A 26,702-nucleotide genomic window follows, 5' to 3' on the forward strand; every position below is an offset into this window, starting at 1 on the left:
TTTATTGTTTTGAATTTGTGTATTGGTGGTGGGGTTGGGGGTTGCGGGTGGGGGGGTTGCTTGTCGGGGTTAGTGTTCGGGCGCTGGTGGGGTTGGTTCGGGGTTGGGTGGGGGGGGGTTGACTGGGGTTATGGGGACCTGATGGGGTAAGGTTGGGATAGGGAAGGGTCTAGTGGCAGTGGGCCCGAGTTATGGAGTCTGTTGAGGTTTTGTAAGGGGTTGTGAGGTTGGACTGAGGTATGGAGGATTTGGTGTAGTTTGTTTTTAGATTTAGGGGTTTAGTGGGGTTGGACCAGAGTTATAGAAGGCCTGGTGAGCTTGGCCCGGGGTATGGTGAGGGGGTTAGGGGCCTCTGGTATGTTAGGAGACATAGGGGTTGAATCGGGGTTATGGGGATGGGGGTTCTTGTGGGGTTTTGGTCAGGAGGTATGGTGGGTTTCACACACGATGCTCAACACCCAGGGATTTTCACATTCATTTTCATGGCTTCCTCAGCCGCAGCTGTGGAAGTGCGGACTTAATATAGTGTTGGAGGTGAGGAAAGGCCAGATGTTGGAAGTAATATTGGAATATTCCGAAGAAACTTTGCGTGTCGTTTGATTGTTCTTTTCTTATTGCTTCGTAGTCATCTTGTTAGTGTGTGTTGAATTGGACGGTAGTGCATACGTCCCTATTGCCACTTCTGGTCCTGCTAGCATCTTTTTGCTGGTTTCTAGCATTTTTTCGTTGGTTTCTAGCATCTTTTCGCTGGTTACTAGCCACTTTTCGCTAGTTCCCGGCCATTTATGAGTTAGTTAACGGTTGCTTTTTTGTTAGTCACTGGTCACTCTCTGCTTTTGACTGACCGCTTAATCGCTTGTTACTGACCATTATTACTTAGTTCCTTGCTACTTTTCTCTTGTTACAGACCATTATTACTTAGTTCCTTGATACTTTTGTTACTGACCACTTTTCCAAGTTACTAACCACTTTCCACAATTTACTGACCTCTTTTGGCTAGTTACTGACCATTTTTCGCGAGATAGTGATAATTTTTCGCTAGCCACTTACAGCTTCGCTAGTTATTGACGAGTTTTCACTAGTTACTGGCTACTGTTCGATAGCTGCTGACTACTTTATTTGATTGTTAATTTTTTTTTCCTAGCTACCAACCACTTTCCTCTAGTTACTAAACGCCCTTGGCTAGTTACTGATCACTCTTTGCTAGTTACTGGCCACTTCTCTCGTTACTGAACAGTTTTTCTAGGCTTAGAAATGTTAGGGGTATTGAATGTTTTTTTTTTTTTTCAATAATACTCTTCATTTCACCCCTACAAGGGCTAACGACCCATTATATGGTTCCTAGTTTCCCATTTTACTTCAACCGGATTATCTACATATGAATTGATTCACTAGTTAGAGTGCTTTCAAGAAATTCTTCAGATACGTTTTAAATGTTTCGCTCCAAGTCTACGACTGAACAATTATTTTTGCGCCCCCTTAATTACATCGACATTTTGCAGGTTTATCCTCTATTGAATGATCTTTACGTAAGCCTTTTGAATTTTACTTTACAATGATCTGTGAGTTTCCAGAACAGCCTCGAAATGACCCCAGCTGGTCTTTTGCTCTGAAATTCCTATGTATTTCCCTGTATCCTCCTCCTCTTGCGAACGAACGGACGGACGGACTGGCGTGACGCCTAGCTAGCGATGCTTCTCCCTAGCGAACAAGACAGCTCGCTAACTAGCTAGGCTGTGCCACAGGATCCTTGACGTGCCTTCAGCCTATTCGGGAAGGGAAATGAAGGTTATCATTCTTACGTGGTATTACCATTGTCCTCGAGGGTCGTACCGTCGTGTTCAAGGGTCGTACCGTCGTGTTCAAGGGTCGTACGTTCGTTTTTAAGTGTCGCACCATCGTTCTCAAGGGTCGTACCATCGTTTTCAAGGGTCGTACCGTCGTTCTCATGGGTCGTACCTTCGTTCTCAAGGGTCGCACCGTCTTAAGGGTCGTACCGTCGTGTTCAAGGGTCGCACCATCGTTCTTAAGGGTCGCACCATCGTTCTTAAGGGTCGTACCATCGTTTTTAAGGGTCGTGCCGTCGTTCTCAAGGGTCGTACCATCGTTCTCAAGGGTCGTACCATCGTTTTCAAGGGTCGTACCGTCGTTCTCATGGGTCGTACCTTCGTTCTCAAGGGTCGCACCGTCTTAAGGGTCGTACCGTCGTGTTCAAGGGTCGTACCATCGTTCTCAAGGGTCGTACCGTCGTGTTCAAGGGTCGTACCGTCATGTTCAAGATGTTGGCAAAGTACCTCACCTTTTACCTCACTCGGAGAATTACGTCACAGAGGATATTTCCTTTGAATCCGACCTCAGTATGTTCTCTTTGAACTCGCACTTGACCAGGCTAGGCTAGGGGATGTAGGCGTGTGCGTGTGACCTCTGCAAGGCTGTGACCCACATTTCCTGGGTCGGATTGGCGGATTCTGGGTCATTGGCTGATTCTCGGCTTCTGAATTACCACACACGCGCGCGCATCTAAAGCTTACGTAGGTTGTATAATTTGCCCATAGGGTTTGGTCTGGCTGGGTGAGTGGCTGGCTGGGGCTTCGTTGCTTAGTAATCACTGTTTGTGGCGGTGGAGGTGTGGTGTGTGTGTGTGTGTTTGTGGGTAGGGAGGTGTGGTGATGTGTGGGGCTTCCGGCTAGGGCGGGAGAGGGAAGGAGGGGATATCGGTAGGGGTTGGGAAGAAGGGGGGAAGGGGTTGGGGGTGGCATTGAATTGGGGGGGGGGGGATGGCGAGGTGCTTGTGAGGGAGGAGAAGTGGTGGTTGGAGTGGCAATGTTTGCGTACTTCTTTTTTTTTGGTGTTGTTGTTGTTTGGAAGGGGATGGTAGAGGGCGCCTGGTGGTTGCTGGTGGTGGGGAGGCCTGTTGATGTGATGGCTATTGTCTCTCTAGGAAGACAAAGTCCTGTAAAGGCTTTATTTTTTATGTGGGGCCACAGCTAAGGTCTGTGAGGCCACAGCTAAGGTCTGTGAGGCCACAGCTAAGGTCTGTGAGGCCACAGCTGAGGTCTGTGAGGCCATAGTTGTTCTGTGTGTGTGTGTGTGTGTGTGTGCGTGTGTGTGTGTGTTTGTGTGTGTGTGTGTGTGTGTGTGCCACAGCTGTGGTGAGTGAGGCTATAACTACACGTGGAGGTAGGGTGAGTCATAGTCCCACAGCTGTTGATGGCACTGGGAAGATGAAGCAGTGACACCTGTGATCTACCGGCCCATCAGATGACCTGGCCCATCAGATGACCTGGCCCATCAGATGACCTGGCCCATCAGATGACCCGGCCCATCAGATGACCTGGCCCATCAATGGCCGGGAGGGGTTTGGCCTGGCTTGGCCAGAGCAGGCCATAAGTTGGCCTACAAATATCTGACACTCACTTGCGCCTGGTAATTGAAAGGTGGTCATTCCAAAAGTCCTTCACTTAATTATATACTCAGGTGTGTGTGTGTGTGTGTGTGTGTGTTTTGGGGGGTGAGGATGGGAGAGTCACATGTGGATTTACCACGTGTGTACTCACTACCTTGGTGTCACAGTGTTGCGAGGGGGTCCTTAACAACGAGGTACTCATCATCTCTGTTACTCATCCTAACTCATCTCATTCATCATACAAGTGTGGCCTTTAACTACCGGATGTGGCCAACCTCCCTCACTCACCATCATAAGCTCACCAATATGAATGATAACATGTTTATTGCAACCCCTTTGGGATACATTGTCATTTAGCATCATTTGCCACCAAGGTTCATACAATATCAGGATTGTTTTCATACATTGTTCAATTTTTTTTTTCTTTTTTTTAATACAGGATGGATCTCTTTGGTGTATTGGTAGCATTGCTGACCATATGATGCATTCACGGGCCGCCCAGGGTCGAGCGCAAAAGTTCGAATCCCTGTTACGGCAGTTGGTCCACCGTCAAACCCAGCTGCTCATCTTCCCCTAGGGGTTGGTGGATAAATTCTGGCTTAGGCTAGGATATATATATATATATATATATATATATATATATATATATATATATATATATATATTATTTTTTATTATCATTATTTTGCTTTGTCGCTGTCTCCCGCGTTTGCGAGGTAGCGCAAGGAAACAGACGAAAGAAATGACCCAACCCACCCCCATACACATGTATATACATACACGTCCACACACGCAAATATACATACCTATACATCTCATGTACACATATATACACACACAGACACATACATATATACCCATGCACACAATTCACACTGTCTGCCTTTATTCATTTCCATCGCCACCTCGCCACACATGGAATACCATCCCCCTCCCCCATCATGTGTGCGAGGTAGCGCTAGGAAAAGACAATATATATATATATATATATATATATATATATATATATATATATATATATATATATATATGCTATGTAGCGTTAATGTGATGGCCTTGATTAAGGCTTTCAGGTGGCTGTGCTATCCCAGCTAACATAAAGATAAGCAAATCGTATATGTACAGTATTGGTAATATGCTTAGAATTTAGTCCTTTAGTATGTTTAAGTCCGGGGACATTTACTTAAGACACGTTTTCTTTCCTTGGTGCAGATTCAATGGAGGGAAAATCTACACATATATTGGGGAGGTGTGCGTCTCCGTCAACCCCTACCGCACCATCAATCTCTATGGCAAGGAGTACGTCAACCAGTACAAAGGTAAGGCACTTGACGGGATAGATAGATAGACAGACAGGGGGGCGCCATCATACTTTTCGACGTCACAACTGTAGGTCATGGGGTTCATACCTGTCGGTCTTGAGATTTACAGTTGTAGGTCTTATGGTCATACCTGTGGATATTGGGGTTAGGGGTTCATATCGGTAAGTCTAAGGTGTTACATTTGTAAGTTTTTGGGGCCACAGCTGTTGGTCAAAGTCACTCACCGCTGTAGGTCATGGGGTCACATCTGGAGACACGGGAGCAACATATTTAGGTCAAAGAATCGCATCTGTGAGTCAAGGTTGAGTCACTCATCTAAGTAATCCTTTCTTCCTTCCTCTTTTCCCCATCTTCCCCTTTCCTCCTCTTGTTTTCTCTAACTTAACCCCTTCTCTTCATTGCCTCCCCTATTCCCCTTCTTCACCCTATTCCTTCTCTGTATCCTTCTTTCTTCATTTGTCCCCAGTTCTCCTCTTCTATCATTTACCTCGTCTGACAACCTCTCCCTCTCTTTCCTTCCCTTCTGTTTCCTTTTCACCCATCTCCCTTTCTTCCTTTCCTTCCTTCCTTTTTCCTTTATCTTTTCATCTATACTGTCTCCTTTCCACTGCTTTTCATCTATCCCCACCATCATCATCTACTTTGCCACTTCATTCCCATTCTTGTGTTTGCTCTCTTTACACTTCTTGTCCCATCTCCCTTCCCTTTTTATCTTGCTTCATTTTATCTTTCATGCATATCCTCCCATGTTTAGTCCTTTTTTCATTTCCTCTTCATTCTTACTTCACTGTCATCTCTTTTCCTTTCCTCCCTGGCTTTTTCCCTCTCACATCTCCCCATCATGCCTTGCCACACTTAATGTCTCCTGCTTCCTCTTTCCCATTTTCTCTTCCTCTCCTCTCCATCTCCTCTATGCATCCTCTTGTGTCTCACCATGCCCTTCTGATGTCTAACATTCACTTTACTGTGGATCATTGCTTCTCAAACTTATAACCAGTGCCTCTGATGCTTATATGCAAATTGTCTGATTGATGGTATCTGCAATGGTCTGGTGGATAGAGGATAGCTGCCTTAATGGTTATCAAGAATATACTGTGTCATTTGTAGTACAGGCAAAGCTTTTATACTAAGCATATGGTACACACGTTCTTTGTGTGAATCATAGCATTAGATATCTTGAAAGTTAGATAGCAGTTTTACTTATGAAATAATGAATATATCAATATCTCTCCAAAATAAACTATGAAAACTGTAAGATTCTAATGTAGCATACATTATAGACTTTATTTGCCATATCTGTGTCACGTGCCTGCAGAGATGAATTACGAGGTAATTGATAGTACCACAGTTCCACATGTACAGTAGTATGTCTTATTCATCTGTACATTTACAGCATATTTACTTGCAGGAGCACTTGTAGTGGATTACTTGCTTTGAGGAACGTACAAAAATAAACTTTGCATCTACTCCTCAGGCCGTGAGATATTTGAGCGACCACCACACATATTTGCCATTGCTGATGCCTCTTACAAGGCCATGAAGCGGAGGGGTAAAGACACCTGCATTGTCATATCAGGTGAATCTGGGTCTGGTAAGACTGAGGCCTCCAAGATCATCATGAGATACATTGCTGCTGTTACCAATGTTGCTGGCCAAGAGGAAGTTGAAAGGTAAGGTTTGTATGGATGGAGGGGTCTTGTAGATTTAAGAGGTAAGGAACAAGGGACAGTGGAAGGAAGGTTGAGAGCTGAGGTGCTGGGAAGGAAAGAGAGTGTGATTGGGAGCCAAATAGAGTGTGATAATTGTGATGCTGGGGGGTAAGATGGTTGAAAGGTGAGCTGATAGGGGTAAGATGGTTGGAAGGTGAGATGCCATAGGAATATTTTGGGGAGGGGAGGTGCTTAGTAGATAAGAAATGTTGAGTGATGTGGCTCTGAATTGGGTGAGGGATTGAAATGTTAATTAGTGCAAGAGAAATTGCTTTTGAGTAGAGTTGCTGCAAGAAGGATGGATGATTGGAGTTGAGAGGTGAGATGCTAAGAAAGAAGTAGTGTGCTTGTTAGGGAATGTGAGACTAGAGATAATTGGTAGGAATAAAAAAAGTTGAGAAATGATAAGGTGTTAGGTAAGGGTTAGGAGGAAGGTATTTTAGGGATTAGGTGCTTAAGAGGTGAGGCCTTGAGGAAGTGAAATAGAGCCTAGGAGTGATGTGCTCGATGAGGAAGGTGAAGAGTAAGGTGTTGGGTGGAGATCAAGTAATTCAGACCTATTCTCAAGGACTGTATTCCAGTATTTGCCTGTTGTAACATTATTTCAAATCATCTCTTATGGTAATCAATCTTGTGTATATCTGTTTTTGTTTTATCCTCATCTGATGCATTGAGTTAATGTTTTTTTGTTTTTAGTGCTAAGAACAAATCTGTATGTGTGTGCTAAGGATATTGAGGCAGATTAGCTTTATTAGCACTAATACATTTATTGCAAGTTTGTGATAATCACAATAATTGGAAATTTCATTATAACAATTATTTTTGAATAAATGGTATCCATTTTAGAATCTGTAATGACTGTTTTTTAAGGAAAAGATAGGATAGCCCATAAGGAAAAGATAGGTTAGCCCATAAGGAATTTTTTTTTTCAACAGTATGCAGATTATGATTTTTCACGGAAAAATTTTTCTTATTATTTTCAATGGGATAATGTAAATGAAGATTTTTCATTACAAACTACTCATGGTAAGGTTGTATGATTAACTGGCTAAGCAGGGAATACACTTGCATTGCATAGGTTTTTCGTATTTTTCCCTTTCAACTGTGTATAAGGGAAATGTAAATTATTCTTTTTACTTGATAACTTCTTTCATTTATTTAGAGTGAAGAATGTTCTCCTGCAGTCAAATTCCATTCTTGAAGCCTTTGGCAATGCCAAGACAAACAGAAATGACAACTCTTCCCGGTTTGGCAAATACATGGACATCAACTTTGACTTCAAGGGTGACCCAGTTGGTGGTCATGTTCAGAATTACCTGCTGGAAAAATCTAGAGTTGTATTGCAGCAGCAGGGGGAGAGGAATTTTCACTCATTTTATCAGGTGGGCTAATGTTTTTCTTTACAGTTATAATTACTGCTTCATTTCAGTTATTTTCTGCGCTTGTATAGCATGATCTATAGCAAAAGTTTTGTGATTAATGTATAGTTCGGTAATATATATGTGTGGGAGTTTTGGGTCTTTGTGTGCTATAAACAGTATATATGTATGCCAGTTTGTGCAAGATTTAGGGGGAAAACAGTACTTGTAGGGTCCCATCTCATAATTTTTCCTTATTATAATGCATTTCCTAAGAAATATTTCTTCCTCCTTTCATTTACCATTGTCTTACTGTAGAAGTATTTCATCACACAACTCATAATTTGATTGTAGCTTATGATTGGTTGCACCCTCTATTGGTTCTATTTATGTTTAGGATATGGATCACTGTTTATAGTGTCAAATTAATTCAGAATCTTGAAGACTGCACTTGCTTCTTCCAACCTTGGTAAACCCATGGTCACTGTTGTCTTTTTGAGACTCAACTCCCTTGCATCAGATGCAATATATGTTGAACCTTCTCTTGTAGTTTTATAGTGTGGTATATATTTCCTCAACTTAGGTCACCAAGTTGAGGATGTGGGGTCACCTCTACAAGCCTCTAATTTGTTTTGAAAATCTGTACAGAAGTTTCATATAGCTTTTCGTAATGATTGCACTGGATACACAGCACAGTCTTTGGATTGGGTACCATGCATTAGTGACCATTTAGTCCTCAAGGCTTTAAAGGCAGTTTATCTCATGAATAGATTTCACTTATGTTGAAATTTTGTAAGTTTACTACAGCTTTTTGTCTTTATCTCTCAGAACACGTATGAGAACTTTTTCAAATTGCCAGTTATGATTTTTATCCAAATCTTTGCATAGCACACTGAGAACTTGATCACTGTATATCTGCCTTTGCCTGTTTAAGCCTGTCTACAAATAACTGAATGTTATCACAAGCATTCTTTGATTTGTTGAAGCATAACTGTACTGGTTTGATTTTAAGCAAGAAATAGACAAATTTAGTTTATATATAGAGGTGGAGAATTTCCTCCAAGATATTTTTGCTTATAATCTAAATGTTGTCTACACGGCAGTTGTATAGGCAAGTAATTGCAACTTGCAGAGAGGCATGAAATACTTGTTCTTCTAGCAGGAGCAATAGCCACTTGCCTGGAGGCATGAAACACTCAGATCTCTTAATAGAAGCTATAGCTTCTTTCCTGGAGGCATGAAACACCTAGATCTCCCAGCAGGAGTATGAAACACTCAGATCTCTTAGCAAAAGCATGAAACGCTCAGATCTCCTAGCAGAAGCAGTCACTGCTTGCTTGGAGGCATGAAACACTTTGATCTCCTTGGAGGCATGAAACACTTTGATCTCATATCATCTTTTAGTGCTAATTTTTGATGATTTACATCATCTGCTTAAATGCATTTCTTCTTTGTTTATGTCCAGGTATTAGTTAGAGGTGTTACCATTAAGTTGATAACTGGAATACAGCAATCAAAGTCTTCAGTAGTTTTAGTTTTTGGGATCAGACTTTAAAATTTCCACATAGAATTAGTTGATATCAGTATTGTTAGTACTGGTTTGATAGCATGCTTAGTAATGAAGTGATTCAGAGAACCATGAATTAGTAGCTACAAAGTTATAAGCCTTTAGATATCATTTATTTCTGGAATAGACTCCATTATTAGAAGGTAGCAAAGAGTCGTGGAAATGGGGGCTGGAAATCTCCCTTTTTTGTATTATGATTTTTTAAAAGTTGGAACAGAAGAGTGAAGCACATAAAAATTTTCCTCTGTCTCATTTGTCCGTTTTCTGATGCTAAGGAAGGATAGGTAAACAGATATGAAAAGGAAAAAAATTGAAATGGGTTGTTGCCTTTTTGTGTGTGTTAAGTGTAGTGAAAGTGCTTGGTGCTACATAGGCATTCATAGTGGAAAGATGTTCCATTTTGTTTGTGGAAAATCTAAGTACATTCTACCTGATTCTTCATGGTCAGGGAATTAGGGGCAGTGAAAGTATGGTTATATAAAGATCATATGTGTCTGCTTTTTATTTGTGTGAATGAAAATTTTTTGTCCCTCCATCCTGTTCTTGGATTATTTTGCATTGTATAAGGTTCTTCATGCATGCTTCTACTGTAGTGCAATAGCACATGCAAATTGGGTATAGCAGTTTTAGGGTTATGATATTTCTTTGAAAGGGGCCATGTATTTTGATATTTAAAATCTTAGGAGTTAATCTGTTACTTTCTTTTGCCTTGTTCAGGTTCTCTTTGGGGCCACAGACTCAGAGCTTTCTCGCTTGAAGCTGAAACGTGATGTCAACTCATACCACTTTATCTGTCAGGGTGGCACACCCAGAGTAGACTCTATAACAGATAAAGCTGACTACAAGACTTGCCAACAGGCTTTCAAGACACTAGGATTCACACCAGATGAAATTGATGCTGTTTGGAGAATAGTTGGAGCCATTTTACATTTGGTTTGTATCTTTCCTAGGATATTGCAAGCATTTTTCCAGTCTTGTGATGCAAGACCGATTGAAATATTCAGACTGTATGAGATTATCTGATGGAGAAGTATTTACTTTTTAGTCAGGACAATATAACTTTGGAAAATATGATAAATATCTTGATGTCAGGATTGTATTTGTATATGATGATATAATATTATACATGATAATATATAATAAATATATAATACATTTTTTGTATGCATCTTATTAGGGTAACATAGAATTTTCATCATCTGGAGATGAAACTCAGATTCAAAACCCCAAAGTTGTGAAACACATTGCGGAACTCCTTCGTGTTTCTCCAGAAGAAGTGAGCAAGGCTTTGTGCCACAGGGTCATAGCAGCACGTGGAGAGGTCATGGAGAAGCAACACACAGAAAGTGAGGCTAGTTTTGGCCGAAATGCTTTTGCAAAGGTAAGACGTATCAGAGGTTGATTCCTTTGTGTAAGTAGTTGCAGCACTTAGGAAGATATTTACATTCAGTGAGCAGGACTTTATGTCAAGAAATGCAGTGATACTGTGTGTGTGTCTTTTTGAAGTGAGTACGGGAAAGTTGAGCAAGTGTTTAGTATCTTCAGTATGGAATTTGCACATTGTGCATAAGGGGTCTTATGATATATTGCATCAGTGTTTGTAATGTTAAAGACTTGAATGGTGTCCAGAAGTGAAGGCGATGTGAGAAAAGAAATTATATATATATTTTTTTATTTATTTATTTATTTTGCTTTGTCGCTGTCTCTCGCATTAGCGAGGTAGCGCAAGGAAACAGACGAACGAATGGCCCAACCAACCCACATACACATTTATATACATACATGTCCTCACACAGCACATATACATACCTATACATCACAACGTATACATATATATACACACACAGACATATACATATGTACACATGTACATAATTCATAGTCTGCCCTTATTCATTCCCATCGCCACCCCGCTACACATGAAATGAAAACCCCCTCCCCCAGCATGTGCACGAGGTAGTGCTAGGACAAGACAACAAAGGCCACATTCGTTCACACTCAGTCTCTAGCTGTCATGTATAATGCACCGAAACCACAGCTCCCTTTCCACATCCAGGCCCCACTAAACTTTCCATGGTTTACCCCAGATGCTTCACGCGCCCTGGTTCAATCCATTGACAGCATGTCGATCCCGGTATACCACATCGTTCCAATTCACTCTATTCCTTGCACGCCTTTCACCCTCCTGCATGTTCAGGCCCCGATCACTCAAAATCTTTTTCACTCCATCTTTCCACCTCCAGTTTGGTCTCCCACTTCTCATTCCCTCCACCTCTGACACATACATCCTCTTTGTCAATCTTTCCTCACTCATTCTCTCCATGTGACCAAACCATTTCAAAACACCCTCTTCTGCTTTCTCAACCACACTCTTTTTTCCACCACACATCTCTCTTACCCTTTCATTACTTACTCGATCAAACCACCTCACACCACATATTGTCCTCAAACATCTCATTTCCAGCACATCCACCCTCCTCCGCACAACTCTATCTATAGCCCACACCTCGCAACCATATAACATTATTGGAACCACTATTCCTTCATACATACCCATTTTTGCTCTCCGAGATAACGTTCTCGACTTCCACACATTTTTCACCGCTCCCTGAACTTTTGCCCCCTCCCTCACCGTATGATTCACTTCCGCTTCTATGGTTCCATCTGCTGCTAAATCCACTCCCAGATATCTAAAACACTTCACTTCTTCCAGTTTTTCTCCATTCAAACTTACCTCCCTATTGACTTGTCCGTCAACCCTACTGTACCTAATAACCTTGCTCTTATTCACATTTACTCTCAACTTTCTTCTTTCACACACTTTACCAAACTCAGTCACCAGCTTCTGCAGTTTCTCACCTGAATCAGCCACCAGTGAATCAGCCATCAGTGAACAAAAACTGACTCACTTCCCAAGCTCTCTCATCCACAACAGACTGCATACTTGCCCCTCTTTCCAAAACTCTTGCATTCACCTCCCTAACAACCCCATCCATAAACAAATTAAATAACCATGGAGACATCCCCTTTTAGAAAGTTAAGATACAAGGAGGGGAGGGTTTCTAGCCCCCTGCTCCCATCCCCTTTAGTCACTTTCTACAACACCCGGGGAGTGTGTGGGAAGTATTCTTTCTCCTCTATCCCCAGGGATAGTTTTAATTCTTTATTCTCCTTAATGTGTTACATAGTAATACAGATCATTTTAAAAGCTTTCCATCTTTCCATTTCAATCTGTTTGTGCATACTCTAATGTAAATCTGATAATAAGCACCTCTATCTTTAGTCTAACTCACAGTAATCTAAGTTTCATAATGTTACAGGCCATCTACGAGAGACTTTTCTCTTTCATTGTGGAAAGAGTAAACAAAGCCATTGAGGTGCGCTATGAAGGTACAGCTGCCCGCTACAAATACAATACTGTCATTGGTGTTTTGGACATCTACGGTTTTGAGATATTTGAACGCAATAGCTTTGAACAGTTCTGCATCAACTATTGCAATGAAAAATTACAGCAGCTATTTATTGGTGAGTCTATGTAGCAGAGAAAAGTAACAAAACTAGACGGAAAGAATGTTTCACTTCATACAGATAAGAATGTATCCTCTGGTACCTACGATGAGATTTAGTCAAAATGGCACTGCTAGTTCAAAGTGTTCACCACATGTTTTGGTTGATGAATAAGACTATTCTTCTCAGGTGCCTCCTGCATTACATAATTACTGATTTTTGGTTCATCTGGGACTGATTCCAGCAACAAGTCAGGTACTCTTTCAAGTGTTTTCATGCATGTTTCTAATTTCTCATTGCAGTTCTTTTAGTACTTTGTCTAGCTTCTTGGATGGAGTTCAAAGTATTGGTTAAGCAGTTGGAAAATTGAGTTTAGGTTAAAGCATACAGATCAAAGAATTTATAAAAAATCAAGGGAAAATATTCATTTATCACTTCTGTTAGCTGCACATTGAGATTGGAAGGGAAATAAATCGTAGGATATTGTTAATTTTCTCTGATAATGTTAAGATTACTCTTACTCTTGAGGCTATTTGCTGTATATACTGAACAGTTCCTGAATTATTTTTTCATGAGATGCTCTGTGGAAGGTATTAAGAATATATGGTGTGGGAGGCAAGTTGTTAGAAGCAGTGAAAAGTTTTTATCGAGGATGTAAGGCATGTGTACGTGTAGGAAGAGAGGAAAGTGATTGGTTCTCAGTGAATGTAGGTTTGCGGCAAGGGTGTGTGATGTCTCCATGGTTGTTTAATTTGTTTATGGATGGGGTTGTTAGGGAGGTGAATGCAAGAGTTTTGGAAAGAGGGGCAAGTATGAAGTCTGTTGGGGATGAGAGAGCTTGGGAAGTGAGTCAGTTGTTGTTCGCTGATGATACAGCGCTGGTGGCTGATTCATGTGAGAAACTGCAGAAGCTGGTGACTGAGTTTGGTAAAGTGTGTGAAAGAAGAAAGTTAAGAGTAAATGTGAATAAGAGCAAGGTTATTAGGTACAGTAGGGTTGAGGGTCAATTCAATTGGGAGGTGAGTTTGAATGGAGAAAAACTGGAGGAAGTGAAGTGTTTTAGATATCTGGGAGTGGATCTGGCAGCAGATGGAACCATGGAAGCGGAAGTGGATCATAGGGTGGGGGAGGGGGCGAAAATTCTGGGAGCCTTGAAGAATGTGTGGAAGTCGAGAACATTATCTCGGAAAGCAAAAATGGGTATGTTTGAAGGAATAGTGGTTCCAACAATGTTGTATGGTTGCGAGGCGTGGACTATGGATAGAGTTGTGCGCAGGAGGATGGATGTGCTGGAAATGAGATGTTTGAGGACAATGTGTGGTGTGAGGTGGTTTGATCGCGTAAGTAACGTAAGGGTAAGAGAGATGTGTGGAAATAAAAAGAGTGTGGTTGAGTGAGCAGAAGAGGGTGTTTTGAAATGGTTTGGTCACATGGAGAGAATGAGTGAGGAAAGATTGACCAAGAGGATATATGTGTCGGAGGTGGAGGGAACGAGGAGAAGAGGGAGACCAAATTGGAGGTGGAAAGATGGAGTGAAAAAGATTTTGTGTGATCGGGGCCTGAACATGCAGGAGGGTGAAAGGAGGGCAAAGAATAGAGTGAATTGGAGCGATGTGGTATACCGGGGTTGACGTGCTGTCAGTGGATTGAATCAAGGCATGTGTATGGGGGTGGGTTGGGCCATTTCTTTCGTCTGTTTCCTTGCGCTACCTCGCAAACGCGGGAGACAGCAAAAAAAAAAAAAAAAAAAAAAAAAAAAAAAAATTTCCTCAGTCTGTATTCAGTAAGGATTTCTGTCCTGAAAACAATGAAACTTAGGTCCTTTGAAATTCATTTGATAAGTTTTACAAATTTGAATCATTTGCAGAGTTGGTGTTAAAACAAGAACAAGAAGAATACAAGAAGGAAGGTATTGCTTGGCAGAATATTGAATATTTCAACAATCAGATCATATGTGATCTGGTTGAGCAGCCACACAGAGGAATCATTGCCATAATGGATGAAGCATGCCTTAATGTTGGAAAGGTGACAGATGAGGTAAATACTCTAAAGTCACCTATAATCAGTTGCCATATAATCTTCGTAAGCTAATATTTGTTCTGGAGAAGTATGACAAGTAAATTGGATAGATCTGGAAGCATCCTCAATAGTTATTAGAATATTTAAAAGAGAGAAATGAGATGTGTAACCCAAAGTCCAAAATGGGTGTTAATTTTACTAGTTGGTGGAAATATATTTTGGTCTTATTACATGAGTATATATTTAAAGTATGTTCCTATTTATACTTTCCACTGTACTTAAATGTATAGTAAATGCCTTTAGTCTGGGTCTTTGCAGCATCACATATGCAGAACTTGTAGGAGATACTAATAATTCCCTCTGTCATCCTGTCTGTCATCATTAACTTTGTTCTCAATTCAATGGGTGGACCAGGTGCACACAGCCTCTTAGTTCATTTATACACATTTGTGTGCAGCTGGAGCTCCATAGCAGATGCTCTTGGAGGAAAGTAAGGAAGTTCACATCTGCAACTCATGTCTTGTGTATTAAAGAGAAACATTAATTCTTATGTTTAATAGAAGTGCTTTTTATTATCTCACTTTGCATAGTAAATTGATTTTTCAAATCAGAGATTCCCTTATTCTCATCAACGACACGTACACAAAATGCTTCCATTACAGTTGAAACCAAATAGTTTTGGGGGATTTTCATCTGAATTATTTCCAGCTCTAATAATTTCTTTCACTTCATCCATTTGCTATTCCAGACTGCACTCCTTGTTCACAGATCATCACCGTTGTATGATGCACCTTGTCAGCTGTTCAAAGAGAACTTATTCCTTTTTGTGTATTGTACGATTGACTCTGTTTAACTAGGTTATGATTTTACTGGGTGTTGTATTGTTACTTATGCACCAGTTTATCTATTTGTTTAGTTGTTACTCATGTTCAGTGTTTAGAGATTTTTTTTTTCATACTATTCGCCATTTCCCGCATTAGCGAGGTAGCGTTAAGAACAGAGGACTGGGCCTTTGAGGAATAACCTCACCGGGGCCCTTTCTCTGTTCCTTCTTTTGGAAAATTGAAAAAAAAAAAAATGAGAGGGGAGGATTTCCAGCCACCGGCTCCCTCCCCTTTTAGTCGCCTTCTACGACACGCAGGGAATACGTGGGAAGTATTCTTTCTCCCCTATCCCCAGGGATAGAGATAGAGGCACATAATGTTTATCATCCATCATCTTGTAAGGAGACAGATTATCACTTTATTTTGGTAATGGATAGAATAGCAGTGGTATGGTACAGATTGTTATTCTGGAAAAGTTTTATGGTGTACATGATTCAGTGTATCATCTTTTATTATGTTTGAAGTATTGATTTATATCATTTAGATGAAATATAAGGAATGTTGAGAAATTTGGATTTCATTAGCGTTGAGGTATTTTCTTATATACATGGTATGCCTATGAATAGTAACTTCATACAAAAAGTAATTGAATATCTGGTTCATCCTTGCTTATCAGAATGCTTCCACCTGGAGTGTTACGTCATTTTAGTCTTTTACCTCGGCGATCAGCTGACTATTGTATATACCCACCTTTCTCTTGTCTCAGATGCTTCTTGAGGCAATGGAGAACAAGCTGAAGGGTCACAAGCACTTTACCACACGCAAGCTCTCACCTATGGACAAAGAACTCAAGCATGTGGAAGAATTCCGGATCAAGTGAGTGAGACTGAAGCTGATAATGAACAGTGTGTTGTAGATGATGATGATATTGTCTTTCATTTATTTTGTTACAGGAAATTCTAAGAGTAATGAGTTAATATAAGGATTACTATATTAAGTGTCGTGGGAATTATTTGAAAAATAAGCGCATTTGGTTTATTTAATTAAGGACATGCCTAGCAAGTTTTTTGTATTACATGTTTTCAGAAATGTGTCATGTAATATAACAAGGTTTTTATACACAATAGCTTCTGCCATAGCAAAGCAAGGTACCAGGAACACTTCAACAATATCCTCATTTGCACCCAGCCACTTTCTAGTTATGATGTGTAATGCTCTGAAGCCAAAGCCTGCTGTCCACAAGTTCCATGGGTTACTCATGATTTACCTTGACTGGTTCATACATTTTAGTTCATCATGTCGTCCCCTGTTTACCACATTAATAAAATATATTCTGTCTCATTCACACCTTATACCCTTTTGAATATTTAGGTACCAAAACCCAAGATTCGCTTACTCCATTCTTCCATTTCCTAGGTCTTCCTCTCCACCTTCCTCACACACAGGTCCTCTAAGCTTGCACATATTCTCCATATGTCCAAACCATTTGTGTATACTGTTGTCAGCTATGTCAATCAAAATGTACTTACTACTATACCACTCTCTTGCACTATCTTTCTTTACATTATCAAGCCACCTTCAACCATATATTGTCATAGCACATTTCATTTTCAACAGTTGACTTCCACCCTCTTCCATTCTTATGCATTCAAGGTCCAAAACTCAGATCTGTACAACTTTTCTGGGACTACTTCACATTTAGTTTTATCAGTCTTTGCCGTAACAATCACTGACCTCCCCTTCCACGCTCCACAAAGCATCTGGAACTATAGATCCCTGTCCCATCCTATAACTTTATCTCCATGGTTCCATTCTTTACCATGTCTACTCCCAGGCACCTAAAACACACCATTTCCCCCAGGTTCTGCCCTTTCAGACTTTCTCTCAAATCACTCGGTAATTTCTCATTTTTAATTATGTATCCAATCCCTTTCATCTCATAAAAGATGACATATCAGGGAGGGAGTGGAAGGTTGGAAATCCATCCCTCCTTGTATTGTCAGTTGCAAAGTAAGGAACAGAGGAAAGAGCCAGGCAAGGAAGGCTCCCCAAAGGCTCAGGCTTGGGCATCTGAATGTGTATGGATGGAGCCAGGATGAGAAGGGAGAGATAGGTGTTATATTTAAGGAATGGAACCTGGATATTTTAGCTCTATGTGAAACAAAGCTCATAGGGAAGGGAGAACACTGCTTTGAAAAAGTTCAAGGATTGAAGCCAGGGTTTAGTGTGAGGACAACAGCAAAGGATGGGTGGGGGCACTCATGATAAAGGAGGAGTCATGGAAGTGTGTTAAAGAATGTAATGTGGTAAGTTCAAGACTGATGTGGATAAGAATGAAAATAAGTTAAAAAAGGAGGGTGATTGTCAGTGCCTTTGCTTTTAGTAGTAAGAGGAGTAAGGAAAGGAAAGTATTCTTTTTGGAGGAACTGAACGAATGCTTGGCTGTTTTGATGCAAGGAATTGAAACCTCATCATGGTTGATTTGACTGCAAGAGTGGGTGATTTGGCAGTTGAGGGTGTAAGTGGGGGGGGGGGGGGCATAGGGTACCAGGGATGAGTGACAATGGGGAACAGTATTTTGAGTTGTTTTCAGGAGAAAGATTGGTGATTGGGAATACCTGGTTTGAAAACTGTGTGCATAAGTATACATAAGTTTTGGGATCATTGGGCAATATGGATTATGTGATAAGTGACATGCTCATAAAGTAGAGTTTCTTTTGGGTGTAAGTGTGCTAAGAGTGAAAGCAGATTGAATGATTGATCATTTCCTGGTTGAGGTGAGTGTGAAACTTTGTTGTGGCTTTAGAAGATGAAATGAGTGGAAAGTTGGTGAAAGGGCATGTGCACTCGGAGATAACTGAAGTAATGTGAACTGTGCAAATGTGTGTGGAGTAAACTTAGAGATAAGAACCACTTGAAGTCACCTTTGTGGCTGATGAGCCATGTGACAGATCATACTGTTTTGCATCTCATATGAATGATTATGAAACTTTGTAACTAATTATATGGTTCTGAGTCTCTTATGACTAATCATGGGAAGATGAGTGGCTTGTTAATGATCATACTTTGATGAACCTCTTGTGATTAATCATGCTGTATTAATTATTTCATGATTGTGTGGAATCAGTTTTGGGATAAGTACCTTTGAATCCACCAAAAGTTTTTAAAGCCTGAATTTAGAACCAGCCACAGAGTCATCCTTAGAATGTACTTAGTGGCTTTGCTGTTCTTGATAGCACTTTATGCTAAAGATTCCTTGCCTGGTTTATTGTAATGCTAAATGAACAGTATTTAAGCAGATATTGTTTTTCATAGGATAATTGGCAAAAATGAAAATCATTATGAGCATGACCAGTTCATCAGAGATGGGATGTCAATGTTTTCATTTTCTTTTGACAGGCATTATGCTGGAGATGTAGTGTATTGCATCAAGGGTTACTTGGAGAAGAATAAGGATACACTCTTCCAAGACTTCAAAAGACTGATGTACTCCTCTTCAGATTCTGTCATCTCCAACATGTGGCCAGAGGGTGCACAGGACATCACTATGGTGGGTATATGGAAGCCTTCAGCTTATTCCTAAAAACATATGATGAATAACAGAGCTTTGTGCCTAATACTGAATGAGGAGTTGGCAATTACTTATTGAATAATGAGTGAGGTCTCTAATTTTTCTTATGGAACTTACCACTCATTTTATTGTCCATTTGTCCCTTTGTCCAAACATCTGTCCTATGTATCCACAGCATCATCTGTGGCATATTTTGAATTATGAATTTTTTCATTTGAAGAAATTCTCTCAGTATTCTTTGAGACTAATTATCAAACCCAATGACCCGTGGTTTATTTGCTAATTAGATGTTTACTTCGACCCTAATTATTAGTGCTCATGGGTAACCCTCCCTAAGTGGATAATCAGAAGTTGCACCTGTAAGTGGGGTTTCCTAAGCCATAGAGGTAAATCTTTTTTTCAGTGTCCCTCTAGTGTGCAAAAATGAGGAAAATCTGTTTTGTTTAAAGAAGTGTAAACTACAGAAACTTTTTTTTATTATTATACTTAACTGCCATCTCCTGCGTTAGCGAGGTAGCACAAGGAAACAGACAAGGAATGGTCCAACCCACCCACATACACATGTATATACGTAAACGCCCACACACACACACACACATATGTATACATACATATACATACACTGACATATACATATATATACATGTACATAACCATACTTTCTGCCTTCATCCTTTCCTGTTGCCACCCAGCCACGCATGAAATAGCATTGTTCCCCCAATTATTTCTTAAGATCGTAAGGCTTAACTTAGTTTATGAAAAAGACATTATCTATCACATTGGCCAATCCTTTGTACACAAATTACATTCACTTACATTTCATAACTTCTTCATTTATATGATTGTGTGCTGAAAAACTATCAAAACCTTTGTCATCATAGATCAACAGTTAAGCATTTGTTTAGGAAAAACACAGTATTTGCCAATTGTCCAATCCTAGGTATGGGAAGTGGGGGTGTGATGTTAGAAGCAACAGATGGTAATAGGTGCCAAAGACACTACCAAGAAAAGGCACACATTCACCCACCGTGGTCTTTAGTGGGTTACTGAGGCTTACAGTTAGCTGCAGTGACTCAACCTTTGTTTAGGTTGCCATCTCTGGCCAGCTAATGGAACTTACTTTGCATTATGGACTCCCGTGGTGTAGTGGTTAGTGTTCCTGACCATGATGCATTCATGGGCCACCAAAGGTCGAGTGCATAGTTTCGAATCCAGGTTGTGGCAGTCAGTCCACAGTCAGCCAAGCTGTTCATCCACCCCAAAGGGTTGGACAATAAAATGGGTATCTAGCTCAGGCCAGGGTATATAAATGTGTATATAGTGTTAATGGGATGGCTTTGATTAGAGCCTCAGATGCCTGTGCTATCTCAGCTAATGTAAAAAAGAAGAATACAGAGTCCAGCATATGATAGAAAATATGATTGCAAAATGAGTTTATCCATATTTTTAAATTTTTTATGTCAATATACTGGAATCACAATGATAAATTGTAATGATTTTATGCAGGATATTATGATTGCTGGGGAACAGGTATATAATTGATTTTAATGCTATGGAAAATTTTTCATATTCTTAATTTAGTGTATCTTAATTGATGGAGTGCAGAAGAGACTGAATCAATGCAGTGAAAAAGGATTGGGGCTAAATATATTGTATGATGAAGGATTGAGTGCAAAGGAAGTATTTGAAGGCAATGTGAATGAAGATTTTGGGCTCAACTTTGTGTGCAAGTTGAAAAATAAGAAAGTATGTTTATGTTATCATGCAAGTGCATGTCATACTTTGACATAGAATGCATATGATCAATCTCATGGAATGGGTAAGAGAGTTGATGTAACAAAATGGACTTGCATGGTTGAAGGTCATCTGTGTGAATTGTGCAGACTGGTAGTTGCTCTTTAGTGACATGGATTGTAATTATTTGTAATTGATCCATGTTAATTTGGATTATGATTAATGGCAGTTGATCTTTTTTGTTATGGATCATAACTGTTGGTAGTTACTCCATTATAGAGCGCATCAGTTTTCCTAAAAATGCTAACAATTTTTCCTTGCAGACAACGAAGCGCCCCCTGACAGCAGGGATGCTCTTCAAAAACTCTATGGTAGCACTAGTGAAGAACTTAGCCTGTAAAGAGCCATACTATATTCGTTGTATAAAGCCCAATGACCAGAAATCTCCAGTCATCTTTGACCAGGAGCGAGTCACTCATCAGGTATGATTTTGCTCTTGTAGTGGATCCTAGTTTTGTTTTTATTTTGAAAAATACTCTTTTGCTGTAAGCTTTAAAAAGTTATGTTAGCTTGTAACTTTATGCACATTTTTTTCAGGTTGTTGAATGTTTGTGTAATGGATGCAGTTTATATATGGGTGGGAGTTGAAGTGCGATATGTAGTTAAGTACTCTTGTCAAACATGAAGAAACAGAATGTGCTAAAAGTAATTCATCAAGTAGCAGTTAGATGATTTTATGTATATCGGCTCAAGTTTTGTCTTAATTGGAAAAGTGAGACAGTCATACTGATGTCCATCATCGTCAAACTGTCATTATTACCTATCATCAGTCATTAAGAATATTTTGGTAATTTTATTATGTCCAGAGTTTTATGTAAAGACCATTTGAAATAGAGAAAATAGATGAATTAATTATGTATCTAGTTGTCAAGATAGTGTAATCATTTGTCCTAACAGGAGTCTGCTAGTGAGCTCATGAAAAAAGAGCCCAGCTTTTTTAGGGGACTAATATAGTAATGTCCAAATAATATTATGTTTGTGAATTCACCAACTGCCTCTAAGAGCGTATCAACTTATGCGAGCCTCTGCTTGCTGATGTATTTTATTTTAGAAAAAGACTAGCATCATGCATAAATGAATACAGCCAAGCCAATCCTGCAAACCCAAAACTACAACATGGTGTAAAAGAGAGTGAAGAATTAAAATGCGCTGGAAGGGCTTGGGAGTGAGGAATGTTACTTTATGCAGATGAGTGATTATCTTTTTTTATCACTTAAACTGGAAAGAATGATTAAGCAATTAGGAGAGGGGATATTGAGTTTTGGAAGTGTATAGAATTAGAATGCGGAAATTAAGAAGATAAACAACTGTAAAAATCAGGAAGTAATGTAATGAGTACTTGGGTTCTCTGGATAAATTGAAAGAATGTATATGAGGAAAATGACTAAAAATATATTTTAGTAAGATAAGTGGAAATAGAGAGGAAAGCCAAAGCAAGGTGAAGAGTAGAATAAAGAAATACATGATAAGATATAATTCAACTCATGAGATTTGGAAATGGGCTAAGTTTGAGGTTCATAGATTTTTATATTGTGCTGCAAAGTGGGAATACTTTTAAGATAAATATTTTAGGTGATAGTTGATTTTTTTGACTAATATTTGAAGCATTTCCCCTGCAGGTGAACTACCTTGGGTTGGTGGAAAACTTACGAGTGAGAAGAGCCGGATTTGCATACAGGCAGAGTTATGACCGGTTCCTTAGGAGGTAAACCTTTGCCATAACTTTCTTCCTGTATTTTGCTAGAATTTTTTACAGTGTTTAATAGAAAATGTATATTTATTTATATTCATTTATTATACTTTATCGCTGTCTCCCGCGTTAGTGAGGTAGCGCAAGGAAACAGACGAAAGAGTGGCCCAACCCACCCACATACACATGCATATACATACACGTCTACACATGCACATATACATACCTATACATTTCAATGTCTACATATATATACATACACAGACCTATACATATTCAAACGTACATAATTCATACTTGCTGCCTTCATTCATTCCCATTGCCACACTGCCACATATGAAATAGAAAATGTATAGGCATGTATATGTGTGTGTGTGGGCATTTATGTACATACATGTGTATGTGGGTGGGTTGGGCCATTCTTTCGTGTGTGTGTGTGTGTGTGTGTGTGTCAGAGGTGGGGGGGAACAAGGAGAAGTAGGAGACCAAATTGGAGGTGGAAGGATGGAGTGAAAAATATTTTGAGCGATCGGGGCCTGAACATGCAGAAGGATTAGAGATGTGTAAGGAATACAGTGAATTGAAACAATGTGGTATACTGTGGTCAACGTGTTGTCAGTGGACTGAACCAGGGCATGTGAAACATCTGGGGTAAACCATGGAAAGGTCTGTGGGGCCTGGATGTGGATAGGGGGCTTTGGTTTTGGAGCATTACACCTGACAACTAGAGACTGAGTGTGAATGAATATGGCCTTTTTTGTCTGTTTTCCTGGCAGTACCTCCTGAAGCAGGGGGTAATGATATATTGGTGGAGTGGTTACAGGGTTTAAGTGACTCCCATATCAATAATATATTTGTAATGCATTTGTTAGCTTTAAAGATGGGTTGGGGTTGAGTATAGTTTGTATCCAAATTGGTACAGCATCACAACATATCTAGAAGTAGAGAAACATCATCCTGTTGCTTATTGTGCTATGGGATTTCATAGGAAGTATTAATTCATTATTTACTTTTAAAAATTATATTGAGTGTGTGGGCATGTATGTGTATATATGTGTATGTGGGTGGGTTTGGCCATTCTTTCGTCTGTTTCCTTGCGCTACCTTGCTGATGCGGGAGGCAGCGACAAAGTGTAATAAATTAAATAGAATTGAACCTACGTAGAATGGGAACATGGTAAATGAGGAACCTTTTGTATATTATGATAAGTGAGATGAGGGAATATAATGGAAATTTTTGTATTAGCCACACTAAAACTGAGTTGAAGGTGGAGAGTTAGTGAGTGCTAGAGGAGACTGCAATGCTAAACAATAAAGTTCACAAAGACTCTGTTTGTTAAATATAGAATGTAGATGGATTGATAACTTATACATTTATTTTTCAGATACAAGATGATCTCTCAGTACACATGGCCAAACTTCCATGGTGGTACAGACCGAGAGGGTACCAAAATTTTGGTAGAGGAACAAGGCTTCACCAATGACGTCAAGTATGGCAACACCAAAATCTTTATCCGATCTCCACAGACATTATTTGCTCTAGAACAGGTATCACAGCTGTGCTTTCTGAGTAGATGATGTTGATTTAATGTTATTATTTCAAATGAAAAGGCTTTTACTTGACAGAAATATAGAATATCCTATATGGAGTATCCTAAAAAAGAATAGGGATGGGTGCGTTGTGTTTTTAGCCAACGAGAAGGCATTTTATAGACTTCCCTACAGGAGCCTGATGAAAAACAGTAGATTTCTAGGTATGAATAAGTGGGAGGCTTTCTTGGTGGGTAGAAAACTCACTAATTCTAGAGAAATAAAGAACACAGGTTAGTGGTGAGTGGGAGCAGAGAATAACTGTTATGTAACAAGCAACGTGTAGCAACTGCAGTGATCTATCCTTTCTTTATAGTAGAATCTCACCATAGTACTTATAGCTAAGTACGTTCTTTCTGGCCCCATACTCCCAGGTTTCAAAATTTATTGAAACTGGAAGATACGTTACTACCTCCACTACCTGAACAAGATTAAGGAAAGAAATCCAAGGCAGCATCAAGAACATTGGGAAAAATGTATGAGATTCATGAAGTATCCAGATCTGTATAAGTTGCATGGCCCTAAATAATGTCTCTGCATGTATTTTAGGAAAAGCACAAACATGCTTGATGGGCTTCTTAAGAATTTTATTAGCACAGTGTAAGGGGACTGTTACCCAGGGATCAGATAAAAACATAGTTTGTAAACTAATGACGAAGGGAATCAGGATGTTAGTGAATGAGTATGTGTATAGAAGCTACTGCAGTGTGTGATAGCATGAGTTGAAAGGCATAAAGCCTTGTATAATGAATCTGCTGGACATCTAAGGTAAGGTGAGCGCAAGCCTAGAAAGAGTTTGGTTGATTAAATGTGTTTTGGACTTCTGGAGGGCATTTGACATAATCACCTTAGAAAGCTGGCCAAAAAGATATAAAAAAAGATCCCCGGGTGGGTACATGAGGATTCCTCCTCTAGATAATAGGTTACTTAACAGCAGTGAACAGAGGGTATGTCTGAAATGATTTTTGAAACTGAGCAAACATTATCAGTACTGCCTGCATGGCTCAGTCTTAAGGCTACTGCTTTTCTTCATCGATGGAAATATCTTATGATAAGGACCAAGATTATACTTTCATAAATTTGCTTATGATAACATACTAGGAGAAAAATGAGGGATATTATGGATCGTGAAAACTTGCAAAGAAAAGTGGTTAGGCTCCTGTATTGCTGCTATATGTGTAGCCACCTCTGTCTAGGCTCCTAAATGAGTATGACAGGATACATCTATGGTTTTTTGTTAAACTGTATTTTTACATTTTTTGTATTTGAAACATCAGAACAGTGGCTAATAAAATGTCATGAGGATCATGAAAACATACCATTGTCCAAGCATGCCATGAATATTTGAGAATGTGCTGAAAGGAAAAGGGGAGCCATTTACAAAACTCAGTAATTTTCTGTGATCTTAAACCTTTGGTGTACTGACTGTGAAGAGTGTAGGTAGATTACCAAATTATCCTTGCTAGAAATACATTAAATCCATAAGCCTTTTTGTACAGCGAGAGTAACATCTGATATGTTAATTTCATGACTTTTTTTGAGTAGGGAATGCATTCATGTACCTTTATTTATGAATTTACAGGGAAAAGCAAGACTGATCCCAGGAATCTTTATTTATGAATTTACAGGGAAGAGCAAAACTGATCCCAGGAATTGTGATTTTCCTGCAAAAGATGTGGCGAGGAGCTATTTGTCGATTACATTATAGACGTTTGTGTGCTGCTATCACCATCTTGCGCCACTACAGACTCTACAAAATGCGCTCATACATGCTGGAACTGAACAGAGTATTTAGGTAATACCTCAAGTTAGACTTCATTAGATTACCATTTCAATTGTTAATTAAGTGAAATTTCCTTGATACTGATCACAGTTGATAGAAACTTGTAATGAGTGTGAAAAGTGCATATGGCATCACCCTTGTTGGTTCACTAATTTGTGTCTTTTGAAGTTGTTAAATTCAGCTCTTACACAGCAAACTTATTCAACTAAATTATTTGGGAGTCTGTATTCACCACTTCTCTTTTAAGGAACTTACATTGTTTATGCTTGAGAGTAAACCCCAGAAAAGTGTTCCATAAAACCTGAATTATGATATACAGCATTAACCTATTAAGATCCATCCTCATCCTGGTATTTATCTTACCCATCTTAAGAATACTTACCAGCCAGCTACTGAGTGTCTTGAAAAATATGACACATTTGAAATAGGAAATCAGATGTTTAAGCATGGGAAATGAATGCTAGCTGCTTGTGTTATAAGAGAGAAGAACAGATACTTTCATATTATGCCTGGATTATTAAAACTACCCTTTTATGCCAAAAGTCATAAGCTTATGAATGAGG

General features: G+C 39.6%; 1 protein-coding gene across 2 annotated transcripts in view; it reads left to right on the forward strand.

Moving 5' to 3' along the window:
• The window catches only part of Myo31DF (Unconventional myosin ID), a 130,906-nt gene that overhangs the window by 88,879 nt on the left and 15,325 nt on the right, over positions 1-26,702 (forward strand). For both annotated transcript variants that reach the window (XM_071656737.1, XM_071656738.1), the window contains exons 2-14: positions 4,619-4,725; positions 6,203-6,398; positions 7,600-7,819; positions 10,080-10,295; positions 10,540-10,743; positions 12,683-12,887; positions 14,737-14,906; positions 16,479-16,588; positions 19,112-19,262; positions 21,341-21,499; positions 22,697-22,782; positions 24,152-24,314; positions 25,985-26,151. In XM_071656737.1, the coding sequence (XP_071512838.1) occupies positions 4,619-4,725; positions 6,203-6,398; positions 7,600-7,819; positions 10,080-10,295; positions 10,540-10,743; positions 12,683-12,887; positions 14,737-14,906; positions 16,479-16,588; positions 19,112-19,262; positions 21,341-21,499; positions 22,697-22,782; positions 24,152-24,314; positions 25,985-26,151 (2,154 nt within the window). The remainder of the gene's footprint in view (positions 1-4,618; positions 4,726-6,202; positions 6,399-7,599; positions 7,820-10,079; positions 10,296-10,539; positions 10,744-12,682; positions 12,888-14,736; positions 14,907-16,478; positions 16,589-19,111; positions 19,263-21,340; positions 21,500-22,696; positions 22,783-24,151; positions 24,315-25,984; positions 26,152-26,702) is intronic.

The sequence above is a fragment of the Panulirus ornatus genome, chromosome 63, assembly GCF_036320965.1.
Source record: "Panulirus ornatus isolate Po-2019 chromosome 63, ASM3632096v1, whole genome shotgun sequence".
NCBI classification, from domain to species: domain Eukaryota; kingdom Metazoa; phylum Arthropoda; class Malacostraca; order Decapoda; family Palinuridae; genus Panulirus; species Panulirus ornatus.